At 46.7% G+C, this 14,848-nt stretch overlaps 1 protein-coding gene across 1 annotated transcript in view; it reads right to left on the bottom strand.

Annotated features, from left to right (window-relative positions):
• Window positions 1–6,704, bottom strand: part of LOC138817647 (gamma-tubulin complex component 3) — a 63,715-nt gene extending 57,011 nt beyond the window's left edge. The window contains exon 1 of the mRNA XM_070008149.1: window positions 6,470–6,704. Within this exon, the coding sequence (XP_069864250.1) occupies window positions 6,470–6,545 (76 nt within the window). The 5' untranslated portion in view covers window positions 6,546–6,704. The remainder of the gene's footprint in view (window positions 1–6,469) is intronic.
• Window positions 6,705–14,848: the final 8,144 nt, after the last annotated feature.

The following is a 14,848-nucleotide window of genomic DNA, read 5'->3' as shown; positions in this document are numbered from 1 at the left end:
AAAGAGACTGACCATCAGACAGAAAACCACACACAGTGTGCAACTCAGGAATCCAGAAACTGGGAGGTTTTCCTGGTTTGGGTTTTTATTTTTGTTTTTATATAGTATGCTTGCTTTTTGCCTCCCATATACTCCAACCAGGGTGGCACAACCCTCCAAATCCAAACCACACATAGGCAAAGAGAAAACCCAAGGAAAGGCCCTTCCTCTAGACATGCAATAGCAAACAGGGAGAGAGATTCCAGAGTAAGGTGACCTAGTCCCAAAGCCAGCCATTCTGCTACCTACACTCTCCACCCCTAGCACTTTCTGAGGAGCCCTGTCCCTTCTGCTCCTACACACGTCCCCAGTAGAACACCCTATTATAAAAACCACACACCCATCAGCATCCCAGCTTCAACAGAGGGGGAGGAGGCAGAAAAGGGAGAGAAAAGCAGACCCTTTAAAGCACCTAAAAAATGGTAAATAAGATGCAAACACTATTCAAATGAATGTGAACTGTTTCTATTCATACCAAAGGAAAGTGTAGACTCAGAAAAGTTATCAAGGATAAAGAAAGATATCACTCAATGATTTTAAAAAATAAGCGGCCAAGAAGACAACAATTTCAATGTGGACATTCTTTAGTACATTTGCAAGACATAAGCAGCACTGGTAGAATAGGGAAACAAACACATCCTCAAGTAGACTCACAGACATCCATGGGACTGCCTCAGTAAGAGGGGCCACTGAAGGGAAATGACTAACTCCACTAGCCAACCAGAGAAGCCTGCCAGCACAGCTGAGTTAGCAGCCAAAGCCAACATCAACAGTGACAGTAGTACTGTACAGTGTGACAGATATGACAGTTCACCTCCATGCAGCAGTGCTGTACAGTGTGACAGGAATGACAGTTCACCTCCATGCAGCAGTACTGCAAGTTGTGACAGGAAGGACAGTTCACTTCTGTGCAGCAGTACTGCATGTTACAGAAATGACAGTTCACCTCCATGCAGTAGTACTGTACCGTGTGACAGGCATAACAGTTCACCTCCATGGTTTTCCACCCAAAACACGTCTAACCATGAGAAAAAATATCCCACAAATATGCAAAGTTCTATATAATAAACTTTCAAAGTCATAAAAAAGAAGTCCAGAAGAGATTTAAGGAATAAAAGTAATGTATCAATCAAGACAGAACCCTGGAACAGTAAATAGGCAGTAAGTGACAAAGGAGTCTAGACAAAGCATGGCATGTAATTAGTAACAACCTATCATTAATGAGTCGTTACTCTGATACTGTACCACAATAATGTACAATGCTAATAACAGAGAAATGGTATTATGGGAACTGTGCACTTGCAGTTTTTCTGCAAACTTAAAATCATACTAAAACCTAAACACACACACACACACACACACACACACACACACACACACACACACACACACACACACACACACACACACACACACACACACACACACACACACACACACACGTGCGCGCGCCAGGCCTATCATGCCTGTAATCCTAGTTACTCAGGAGGCTGAGATCTGAGCACTACAGTTCAAAGCCAGCCAAGGCAGAAACGTCAGAAAATATGGACAAGAAACCTCTAAAGATGAGGCTCACAGTAGTTTTTCTGAGTAAATACCACATTTATAGAGTTCCAAATGAGAAAGTATTAACATTTACTTCAGCAAAATTTCCTCTACCCACCCTCCTCACTGCGGGCCACCAGGCTCCTTTCCCCGCTACAAGGGCTACAAGGTTCTTGTTTGTGGACCCACAGGAGATCCCAATACACTGAACAAGCTGAAACGCAATGCTCTAGCACAAAGTTGAAACCATTTACTCCAGAATTGTAGGTCCCAAACTATTTGGTCCCAGGTCCGCAAATCTGTTCATGTATTCTGTAACTACTCATAGCTACCATCTTAGATATCTAAATGACCATTTAAAAATACTGTTTTACTTTAAAATGCAATGAATAGGGTAAACTTACATAATTTAAATCATCTCTGATATACTGTAAATGTCCTATAAAGAGTTGTTATAATGTATTGTTTAGGGAATAATGACAAGAAAAAAGTCTTAGTCAAAAAAACAATCACTGAGGGCTGGGAAGGTGGCTCAGTGGTAGAGCGCTTGCCTTGCATACATGAGGCCCTAGGTTCAATTCCTCAGCACCACATAAGCAAAAAGAAAAAAAGCCGGAAGTGGCGCTGTGGCTCAAGTGGTAGAGTGCTAGCCTTGAGTTGAAGAGCTGAGGGACAACACCCAGGCCCAGACAGAGTTCAGGTCAGGTCCCACGACCGGACCCAAAAAAAAAAAAATCACTGAATATTTTCATATTACGGAATCCTTGGCTGGGTGAATCTGCAAACCTATAATCCATGGATCTCAGAGGGCTGCCTATATGTGTAATGTATATTTTAATGTACATGTAAATGTTCTGTATACTCTATGTTCCCAATAGGGAAGATCACTTATGATCTAGAACTTCATCAAGTCACCACCAAAACAACAGCAGCATAATCTGTAATACCAAAAGAACCACGAAGGTGGTACCAGTGGCTTGCTTGTGTCTGGAATCACCCCCACCTAACTCAGTACACTGTATATGTTAGTCATACCTGAAAATACATGTTGAACGCATATGTGGAAATGCCAATTTTTATTCCTTTTACTTCTTTTTACAAATTTTATTCCTTTTACTTCTTAACTGTTAGAAAAATGTTGCCTCTCACAGAGTAGAAAAGCCAAAAACAAGCATGTTGTGCCCAACGACAGCAATAATGACTGTGTCCAAAGATATAAGCAAAATGTGTTCATGGATGAGCAAAAACATGGAGATATAATTTCTTATCACTTGCAGGCAGGATGTGTTTCACGCAAACTCAAAGGTGTTACACAGAGAAAAATGTGGTAGGAAAGTTTGAGTCTTGAATTACTCAGTAGGATATGTATTACAGGATTGGCCCCAGGGCAGGGGTAGTTGGAGGGAGGTGGAACTTTTAGGAGACAGCACTTGGGGGAAGTCTTTAGGGGACTCAAGGAAGACCCTTAAAGGAGACAGTGTAATCTAGATCTTTCTCTTGCTTACTGGCCACAGGATGAACAGTTCTGTTCTGCCATGCACCCCACCATGTAGTGTTCTCTCAGTCCTGAAGCAACAGACCTAACCAATCATGGCCTGGGACCTCCAGAGCTAGGATCCAAAATAAAGCTTCTCTTTATAAACTGGGTGTCTCAACTATTTGTTACATACAATAAGTGAAGCTGAAGTCAGCTAGTGGAGTAGCTCTCTTTCCCTTACCTCTGTCCTCTAGCCCTTTGCACCTCTGTTACAGGTGGAAAGTAAAATTACACTACCTTTATAAAATTGTTAAGTACCTCTATGTATGTAAGTACTTTGGTTTTCAAGGTCATCTGAAGCCAGGTACATTTTTTTTTAATACAATTTTATTGTACTATTAAGGTGCTCCCAGAGGGGCCACCATTTCATAGGTCAGGTGATGAGTACATTTCTTTGGACAATGTCACCCCTTCCTTAGCTTTCCCTCAGGTTCCCCCTCCTGTCCCTGCCCACACATTGCAGAGTTCGTTTTCCACAGTGTATACTGGATACCAGGACTGCATCTGTTCACCCTTCTTCCCTCCCTTTCTTTCTTTCCCCTCCCCCCCCGCAAAATGAAAAAAATCCAAAAGCAAAACCAAACTATATTAACAAAACAAACATTTTTTTCCATTTCCAGAAATTGTTTGACAAGTAGTTATTGTCCAGAGGAGTCCGATAATTTGTGTGTGATTGCCTTGAGTCCTGTACAGGTTTTCATGTCCCATTGTAGATCTAGCTTCCTCATATGAGAAATATGTGCTGTTTCTCTCTCTGAGCTTGGCTTACCTCACTTAACATGATTTGTTTTAGGTCCATCCATCTCCCTGCAAATGACCTATTATTAATCTTTCTAATGGATGAGTAAAATTCCATTGTGTATATGTATACATTTTTTAAATCTACTCTATTGTAGGGCATCTGGGCTGTTTCCATAATTTGGCGCTTGCAAACAGTGCAGCAATGAACATGAATGTGCAAGTGTCTTTACCGTATCCTGGCCTATTACAATCTGGGTTGATGCCCAGTTGTGGTATGTCTAGATCACAGCACTTAAAATATGTGTTTGTGTGTGTGTGTGTATGAACATTGGATTCTGTGATGAAATTCATTTGAAAGTAACAAGAAACTATTACGTCTTGATTTCATATTATTAAAAGATAATAAGGCTGTCAAGTACTCATGACTCAAGGTTCTAATCCTAGCTACTCTGGAGAATAAGACCTAGAAAATCAGTTCAGGGCTGGGACGGTGGCTCAGTGGTAGAGTGCTTGCCTTGCATGCATGAGGCCTGGGTTCGATTCCTCAGCACCACATAAGCAGAAAAAGCCAGAAGTAGTGCTGTGGCTCAAGTGGTAGAGTTCTAGCCTTGAGCTGAGGAGCTGAGGGACAGCGCCCAGGCCCAGAGTTCAAGCCCCACAACTGACCCATTAAAAAAAAAAAAATCACAGTTCAAATCCAGGCAGAAAAGTCCATGTAACTCAATTTCTAAAATAAGCAGCAAAAAGTTGGGCTGGTCTCATGGCTCAAGTGTGAGAGCACCAGCAAAGCAAATGCAAATACAAGGCCAAGTTCAAACCTCAATACTAGCAATAAATAAAACCAATTATTGACAATGTCATTAGGATGTGAGGTCATTGATCAAAGGGTCTACGGCGTTATCAGATAATACCCAGTGAAATTTGGATATTTTATGAAATTTTATAAATGTCAAAATATTGTAAAGATAGCTGGGCGCTAGTGGCTCACACTTGTAATCCTAGCTACTCAAGAGGCTGAGATCTGAGGATTGCAGTTTAAAGCCAACCCAGGCAGGAAAGTCAGTGAGACTTTTATCTCCAATAAACTACTCAAAAAAAGCCAGAAGTGATACTGTAGCTCAAATGGTAGAGTGCTAGCCTTGAGAGAGGCTCAGGGACAGTGACCAGGCCCTCAGTTCAAGTCCAGGACTGGCTAAATACAAATTCTTCAGTAAATATCATATTTTGAAATTATAAATTTTATTTGGCAATCGTAGTTATCAGATATAGCAAAGAGAACGTCATCTTTCATGAACATTCTGAGGTATTTTTCTCACAGAGGACCCCCCCTGCTGACAGCTCTACAGACTTAACACAGACACAATTCTAGATAGGGAGAAAGGAAGAGACAGAATTTTAGTCTTGCTTGAAGTGGTGATGAAATTTTTTTTTAATTTAGAAATATTCTGGCTCATGATGAATAACTACTTTCTAAATATGACCATGGGAATGAACGAATGGTTTATCTCTGCAGGAAGAAAATTGGAACCGAAAATTGGTATAAAGGGAAAGCTAATGTTAAAAACATCATAAACAACATAAAAATATCCTAACAACCTTAGTTTTCTGAATTCTCCCATACTTGAGATCAGGAGACCAGAAAGGTAATTCAGTGTGCGAGCCTCAAGGGAAGAAAGCAGATCTGGCTGACACCCACCTCGGGGCCACTGCACCGTCTCCTGCGGGGTGGACAGCCCTCGCTTCAGGTCAGATGCTTAAACACTTCAGGCGCTTTCTGTCCCCCAGCCTCTTCCTTCCATCTCTTTTTGCCTTGCTTTGATCCTGCTGATCCCACCCCTGCCCTAGAATGTAAGGTCGGAATAATGTCTGTACCGCCAGCACCTGGCCAAAGATTTCTTGACAGAGAAACAGCGAAGGCTGTAGCCAGAGCTGTGTGTAGATCCAAGCAGGAGCAGGAGCAGCACCAAACACTGGTCCTCTGGCCCTACGGTCATCACACAGACCCAGAGGTTACAAGCATTAACTGCCACACACGGTGAAGATCAGAGACGTATCGTAAATGCGTTCTTCACACTTTAAATGAAATTTGGCTGCTTTTCCATGTTTTGGCGCTTAGGCAGCAAGTGGCCCGGTCGATGCGATTACACCAGAGGTCTCCCGCACGGCGCGTCCCCGCTGTCAGAACCAGCGTCCGGGGTCACCGGGCTAGGTACCGAGTACTGCGGCTGGAGAACCGGGACGCCGCGCACACCACCGCCTGCCGGTGCTGCTTAACAGCGGCCTTGGCTGGAGAACCCCGTGTAAGACCTCTGGAGAGCCGGGGCCCGCGCCCTGCAGCCACGCGCCGCCGCTCCAGGCCAGGCGCCGGGCCGCGGCTTCCCGCCCTCCGCGCCGCCCGGCCCCCGCGCGGGGCCGGCGGTGGCCAGCAGGGCGGGGGGATTCCGACCCCGCGGCCCCGAGCGCCCGATCCCCGCCCGGCCCCCGCCAGACCCCGAGCGCCCGACCCCCGCCCGGCCCCCGCCCGGCCCCCGCCCGGCCCCCGGCCAGGCACGGGCCCCGGACGCCTCAGAGCCGCGCGCCGCGGGAGCGGGCGCCGGACGTGCGTACCTTCGCTCCGGCCCAGGATGCGGCAGCACAGATTCTGCAGAAGAACGTTGGGCGACTTCTGGTCGGGGGTCGCCATCGTCGCCCCGGGCTGCGTGCGACGGCTTCCTCCGCGCCCCCCGGCTCCCCGGCCCCGGCTACGGAGCCGCCATGTTCGCGGAAGCGGCAGAAGCGCGCGCTTCCCACAATGCCCCACGCCCCGCCGCGGCCCGGCGCAGTGCGCAAGCTCGGCCTTCGGTCCCTTCGCATCCGGTCTCCCCGGTCCCGCCGCAGGTCCCCGGCTTCCGCAGGCGCGCCAAGAAAGTGAGAGGCTGCGAGCCTGGCTCTGCAGCGGCCCCGGAGGGCGGGCCCCCTGTCTGTCAGCCTCACGGGTTCGAGTCCCACGCAGTGGCGAGTCCACGTGGCGCAGGCGTTTTAAGGCTCGTGACAGTGATGCGGGTTTACCCGCGGCGGCGCAGGTGGCGAGCGAAACGTGGCGGCCCGGCCCCGCCGCGCCCTGCCCCTCAGGACCGGCGGCCTGCGGGGTAGGGGCCCGCGGTCCCTCGGCGCGGGTACGGCCCGAGGGGCGGCTGGGCGAGCCTGCGGCTAGTGTGAGGCGCCTGGGCCGCGGGGTTGGGGTCCCGCCCCGGAGGGCGTGCCCTCGTGAGCCGGTTGCTGTCGGATCGGCCACCTGCCCCTGACCGGATCGCCCGCCCCTGGCCGCCCCTGACCGGATCGCCCGCCCCTGGCCGCCCCTGACCGGATCGCCCGCCCCTGGCCGCCCCTGACCGGATCGCCCGCCCCTGACCGGATCGCCCGCCCCTGGCCGCCCCTGACCGGATCGCCCGCCCCTGGCCTCCCCTGGCCTGGTCAGCGGAGCCAGTGGTCGAAGTGGAGCGGAGACGTCCTGTGTTCGGCCCGGACTTCAGGGCAAGCCCAGCCTCCTCCCAGGGCCCGAGATCGGCCTCGGTGGCCCAGCCCGCTCGGTACAGGCTCCGTGGGTGGCTCTCTGTCAGAAGGTCCCACCCAGCGGCCGCAGTGACTCCCGCCCACTCGGTCTGGTTCTCTGCCGTCCCTGGATGATAGCCACCTGTGCGCTGCTCGGCCTCGGGACCGCCTGTCCCACTGCCATCACTCAGGTCACCAGTTCTGTGTTCGGTCCTGGCTGCTTCTGCTGTACTGTCTGGTCTCTTGCACGCGATCTGAAGGCGGATGACACTTCACATCACGTCAGGCGAGGGTAACCATCAGCACGTGAGAGCCCCAGAGTGGCGTGGCGTGTTACACACGACTGCTGGGACCCGAGTGCCAGTCGGAAACCTCAGTGGAAGGCCCAGCAGCTGCGCCAGCTGAGTGTGTGGGTGGCTGACAAGTTGTATACAGAGGCGCATTCAGAAGCCATGGGCCTTGACATGTCCGGCTCCAGGTTCAGTCATCCTATCAGGGAACTCACTACAACCCTGAAAGATCTCTTAGCCTTGCTCTTCAGAACTAAGGACAAGACTTGAACTTGGCACACTGGCCAAGCAGGGAGATGTGAGGCAGGCTGAGTGTGCTGTCCTGATACGTCTGTTTAAAGCATCAGCTGAGAAGCAGGACCCTGAGGCTTGTCAGAGGCATTTGGGTTAATATTAAACCTTAAACATAGCACACAGCTGCCCTTCCTGTATCTCCAGAGATGCCCTGATTTCCAGGAGCAACCAGCTTGGATATTCTTGCCGCAAACAAGTAACAGAATTCCAAAGGATTCAATTAAAAAAAAAGAAAAGAAGGGGTAGGATGAACCAAAATTATCATTTCCCTTTTAGGTTATTTTGGGTGTTTTGTCATAGTGAGGGAAAGCTGATATCTTCATAGCTCATTCCATGAGAGTTGAACTACTGTAATCAAAATATGAGGAAGACATAGAAAAAGAAAACTACATCAACTCCCTCTTTACCTAGATGTCAACATTCTAAACAATGTTTTAATCTACCAAATCCAACAATGGGCAAAAAAAAAAGCAATACATGATCAAGAAAGTATCATAAATGAACCAGACTGCTGGCTTGGATTTCTAGCATCCACGACTGGAAGGAAAGTCATTTCTGTCATTTACACCCCTGTTTATGGTATTTATTATAGATGTTCCAACTGACAAACACACCAGCAATGTAAGGCTGCTCAAAATTCAAAAGCCAATGTTATTAAAGTAAAAAAAAATAACTGTCAGATCATCTCAGTTGATGCAGACCCTTTGACAGAAATCCAGACTCCATTCTTCATTTATTAAAGAAAAAAGAACCCTCCAGCTAGGCACTGACTCATGCCCACAACCCACCTCAATCCTTCAGATATGGAGGACGAGACATTGAGGCCAACCAGAAGAACAGTTTGAAAGACTCAACCTGCAGCTGCTTGAGAAGCTAAGATTGAAGGGCCCTGGATTAATGTGAACCTAGACATGAGATTCCCTCAGCAAAGGGAAGATGGACTCAGTGACAGGTAATCTAAAGTAGGTAGATCATAGCTCATGTGCAACCCCTGGTGGGAAAGTGAGACCCTACCCCCAAAAATTACCAGTGAATAGGCTAGAGGCATGCATCCATGGTATCAAGCCAGCCAAGCAAACATGAGAGGCTCTGAGTTTTCGACCACAGATCCACCAAAAAGCAAACAAAACACTCCAAGTTAGAAATAGAGCGAACTTTTCATAAATATGAAGATTCCTACCAAAATACAAAAATATTCACTAAATACTTTGTACCATAGAGAGAGTCAATGCTTTCTCTCCAAGAATATTCATTATTGAAGAAATATACAGGAAGTCGAGACAAGGAAAACACATATGGAAAGGAAGATAGGAAACAAAACCTATTTTGTTTGGCCAGGTCTATACAGAAAATCCCATGGAATCTATCAAAAAGCTTCCTGAAGTAATAAGAAAAGAGTTAACAGGGCTGAACTGAAGATCAACAAAAATCAATTATATTTCTATAAACTAACAGTGGGAGGTACAGGCAAAAGGACTGTGAGTTCCAAGGCCAGCCTGAAAAAGGTATCAAGACTTTATCACGAAAATAGAAGGGCTAGAAGTATAGCTCAAGTGGTACAGTGCTTGCCCAACATACACAAAGCCCTGTGTTCAATTCCCAATATCACAAAGAATTGATGAATAATAGAAAATTTAAGATTTACTTTCATTTCAAAAAAACATGAAGTAGGGGTTCATCTGACTTAAAATATGCAAGATTTGCACACTAAACACTACAACTGTATGAGAGAAATTAGAAGAAACATACATGAGTGGAGAGACACTGTCAGGCATGGTAGTATACACCGTAAATCCAGCACTTAGGATCACAAGTTTGAGGCCAGTCTGGACTACATACTGCAAATTTAACATAGGAGAAACAAGAAGAATACTATGGTTACATAGTAAACCAAAATATCTCAAAAATTGCATCAAATATAAATGGACACTAATTCCACAGAATTACCTCCACCTTCAAGGTTGTTCAGGTTGACTTTGATCTCCTGGTTGAGCAACTGCTGCAGGTTTTCTCCATTGTAAAGCTATTTTTTCCTATTCCTTTCCCTACTGTGCTCTTCAGGAAAAAAAAAAAAAAAAAAAAGAAACAACACTGCCCAGCCCATGCTTGATGGCCTAGGAAGTTATACTCCATTCCTCTAAATATCTACAGAAATTATATGAGACATTTCTCTATTTCTTCCCTGTTTTTTCCTTGCCTGTTTTTGCAATAACTTATTTATATCAGCATGTACTCAGGTCCTTATACTCCAGGTAATAGTCCAACACTTCCGACTTTATTGTTCACAGTACTCCTGACCTGACCATTTGCACACTTCTGGTTTGTTCCTGTGTTCTTCTCACCTTTCCCTACCATTGTGAGCTTAAGAAATAAATAATTGTAGCTGGGTGTTGGTGGCTCATGCCTGTAATCCTAATTACTCAAGAGGCTGAGATCTGAGGTTTGTGGTTCAAGCTAGAAGTGGAGCTCTGACTCAAATGTCAGTACAGGCCTTGACAAAAGAAGCTCAGTGACAACATCCAGTCCCAGCACCAAAATAAATGAATAAATAAATAGGAAAGAAAAAGAAATAGGTGTTCATCTGTTTACACAGGCCTTGGAACCAATCCCCCAGAACCACAAAAGCTAATAATTAGTGCTATTTTTCATACCAGTTTAGACTTACAGACAAATGGGGCAGACAGCACAGAATCCAGATACCTGTGCCATACTCCTGGCATGCAACCACTAGTGTGAGTGTAGGGTATTGGTTACAAGTAACAAGTGCTGGGGATACAGCAGTACTAAAGTAGAAGCTTACATTGCCCAGGGCCTCAGAAAGAGGCTCTGCATTTGTGTACACATCCTGGCGCCTACAAAAGGACCGCTTCATCAGAAATACTAAGAGGTTGTATCCAAATGCAGCTACAAGAAAGGGGAAAATAGTCACACTGCCTAAACTTGAAGCTTTCTGATTAATGAGGTTTTAAGACACACCCCACCAATGGTTGGCTAAAACTAGTGAATTCTATTTCAAATTACAATTAATCTACACATTTATATTAACTTTTCTTTCAGAACATTATAATAATTGTTGTGAAATCAGACCAACAGGTTATAAAAAAATCAATTAGATGTTAGATAACTCATATCTTTTAGGATGCAGCTATTAAGCAGTTGAAAGAGATGGATACTAATTTCAGAGTTGAAAAGTCTTTCAACCCATGTTCTATTATCTTAATTTGTAAGTTTATAGGGGATTTTCTTGGCATTGATTTTCAAAGGCTGCTGTTTGACAAGACTATTCCACATGCTGCTAGGACTGAGGTTTGCTGCCTGCTGAAGTCACCTCTCCTCTTGTTTATGAGAAGCTTGTATTTTCCTGAGTTGGAATTCCTGCAGGTGTCTGTTGTGAGGCAGACAAGTTTTATGGGATGCTGTTCAATTAGACCATTTCTTCTTTGATTCTAAGAGGACTTTCATCTTAAACACTACTTAAAAACGGACACACATGGTTTTTCACAATGGTGATGAAAAATCTTTGTTAGGACACAAAACTCAAAGTAACACCCTCATGTTCTCTCACTCTTCTTGGTATGTCCTTATTTAACCATGTGTTTGTGTGCATCTGACTCTGTAGTTAATTTACAAACTGTTGGTGTTCCCCAGTGTTGGGTGCATGGTAAGATATTCCTGTGGCCACTTAAGTCTGCGAAGCCCCTGGGAGCCAGGCCTGGGCCATCCAACACCGTGACAGCCCCGGTCCCAGGCCACATCCCAGGCCCCTTCCCTCCTCCTCCCCGCCCCCCCATGAGCTTGGAGCCTGAGTGCCTTTCCCTTATATGCCTGGGATATCCTTCTGATCACAGCACACCTGTGACAGTGGCCATGCCCAGCCCCCCAGTCCCACACTTCCCAGTGATACCTCAGATCTTCAAGCGGCTCTCAGAGGCTGGAGTTACAAATGACAATTCCAGCTTCACCGTGAGGGAAATACCAGAAGACCCAGGGCTCACACCCAGAGCCTGAGTGTGGCCTACAGTGCCTCTCATTTGTGGGCTTTTCTGATCACATAATACATTTTTATAACACTCTCCAGTGTCTTCAGGAATGGGGAGAGGCATCCCAGGAGAAATCTGAAAGGATTTGAAAGGAAGTTTATTAGCTTTCTGAACGATTTCCACTTTTATTCGAACGAATGCTTCAGTTGCATTCATAATGAAAGGCAGGGCCCTTTTTCTGCACAGAGCCCTCAGCTCAGGCCACCACGGTCAGTGTGGTCAGGCTGGTGGTCCCCAGCGCTCCCCCCACATTGCCTCCACATGATTGATTTGATGAGACAGGCATGTACTTCTACAAATATGTAGTATACATTACCTGCCAGTGGCAGGCTTCAGCTCACCTCTGCACAGTAGACAAAGAGTACATTCTCCCTGTTAATGCTCTTATGTTTGATGCGCCCCACAAGACAGCGGGAGAGCCAGTGCATAGCCACTGCGGTTTGCTCCCCATAGTCGTGTGGACTGGATGGAAGTTTCCAGATGCAGCAGGAACAGACGGGCATGTTGGTAATAAGGGCACAGAACCAAGATGATGCCCCTGCCTGGCATCTGGCAGAGCAGCACTTAATCTGCACAAGTGGTTCTCTATGAGATTCCAGGCTAATGTTAACACCTCCTCTATAATACAAATCCATATGCCAGTAATCCTCAGGTGAGACCTGCATTCTTACATCTCCGGTGCAAATTTGACAGTTTAAAAGCATCCAGTTCAACTCAGAGGATCCAAGAGCAGGCTCTGCTGCTCACATGAGCATGCACTGATATCCTTTGGCTGCTCGCTTACCTGAGAAACAGGGACCTTAGGGCTTTCATTAAATTGTTTGACATTATTATGCCAGGCCTGTAATCTAAGCCTCTCAGGAGGCTCAGATGTTAGATCATGGTTAGAAGCCAGCCCAGGCAGAAAAGTCCATGAGACTCTTATCTCCAGTTAACCAGCAAAAAAGCCAGAAGTGGAGCTGTGGCTCAAATGGTAGAGTGATAGCCTTGAGTGAAAAAGTTTAGGAACAGCACAAGGCCCTGAGTTCAAGCCTCAAGACTAGCACACACCAAAAACTGTTTTGCTCCCAAGATGATAAACTCAGGGACAGGTGACCCCAGGGAGCCATATACCACCACAGTCTGTCACACACCAGCCCTTCCTTGCACACATGTACACATGGAACAGTACTACATTGATGTTTTAACCCTCCCTCCCTACCCATCATTTAGCTCTTTTTTCTTGTCATAAAATAGATTAAGGCCCTAATACTATTGGCTGCATCATGTTCTGTTATATGGCTATACAACTAATTCTGTGATTAATTTCCTTCTTCATATTCGTCAGTGTCCAGTTTGTTTTCAAGCTTTTCAGTATTTCAGATAAAAAATATGAAAGCTGTTTTAGAAACAGTCTTGCGTCCAAACCCTGGGCTGAGGCCTGTTTGTGAAGTCATGGGGCTGGAGTAAATGCTTGCTCACCCCTGCTCTTTCTGGACGGTCCCTCTGAGGATGCAGCTCTACTCTATCAGCTAATGGAACACAGATTCCCTAAAGAAAGGCCACAGGCTAGCCAGCCCATCCTCAAACCCTGTGGTGCAGACCGTGGACACCTGTGCTGGGCCAGAAACACCAAGAGCTTGGCTGAGCTCACACCACCGTCAGTGGCCTTGCCCTGCCAGGCTCCTGCTGGCCGGGCTAAAGCTGCCACAACAACTCCCTGCCCAGCTGTGACCCGCTAATGCTGCCACTGCAGCTCCCTGCCCAGCTGTGACTAACACTGTCACAGCAGCTCCCTGCCCAGCTGTGACCGGCTAACACTGCCACTGCAGCTCCCTGCCCAGCTGTGAGTCTGTTTGTTTGGTTTGTTTGGTTTTCCTGAAGACCACAATAAGGAAAGGAATAGGAAAAAAATAGCTTTACAATGGAGAAGTTAAATTTGCCAACAGGATTTGGATTCTAAACCTGCCTTTAAATCAGGATGTGCTATGAGCTCATTCATGCTACCTGTTTAACACTATATTAAATTAGAAGATAAAAGTTGACAGAGGTGAATTTTTTTTAAACCCTTGCCAAGTGCCGTGTGTCCTGTCATGAAGCTGCTATTTCAGTTTTCTTCCGTGTTCTATAAGAAGCAGCCCCGTCCTCTTCCTTGAGTGCCCACTGGCCTGCAAGGAAATTCAAGCTCCCTGAAACTTCTCTATCTACCAGGAAATCGTCAGAGATCTTGCCCTAGTCACTGGTGCAGAGACCAGCCCGCTCCCAGCTACTGATAAAAACTTGAGAAACCCTGAATTTCATTTAGAGATTTCCCAGCTTTTCTCTTTTCTCCAGCAGAAGCTGGAGTAGAGCAAGGGCTGCCCTCTTCTTCCTGAACACAAGCCCTTGCCTTTGGACACCTGACCCACAGCCTTAGCCAACAGGACCCAGGTATACTTCCCCGAGGCTGTGCTCCAGCCTGTGCTGCCCTCTGCTGGCCACTGTGGCTGAACTGCTACCCTCAGATGTGGACTCTGAAGTCCACCCACTAGCTTTAGAATACAAGCCCAGGGAGTTAGGTCATTCTGCAGGTGAGTCTCCGGCTGCCCACGGGGTTTGGCACTAAGAAGTTAGGGTGGGACAATATGTACAGTTTCAGAAAGCTGGTGGGACCTGGCACCCCTGAATCCTTGAGAAGGAAGCTGTGGTGAACAGGCGGGGCCAGGAACACAGCCTCAGAGAACGAATTAATTCATCAACACTTGAGGCAGTGCAAATTAAAGCTGACATGTGATACAGTTTTGCAGTGGACCAGCCAGCACTTTAAAGACAAGACACCATGAATGACTCCATGTGGGGAAGAGTGGGAATGC

Source organism: Dipodomys merriami, unplaced genomic scaffold (genome assembly GCF_024711535.1).
Source record: "Dipodomys merriami isolate MVZ:Mamm:240054 unplaced genomic scaffold, mDipMer1.0.p SCAF_70, whole genome shotgun sequence".
Lineage (NCBI taxonomy): Eukaryota > Metazoa > Chordata > Mammalia > Rodentia > Heteromyidae > Dipodomys > Dipodomys merriami.
This window is presented reverse-complemented; position numbering and strand designations above follow the sequence as displayed.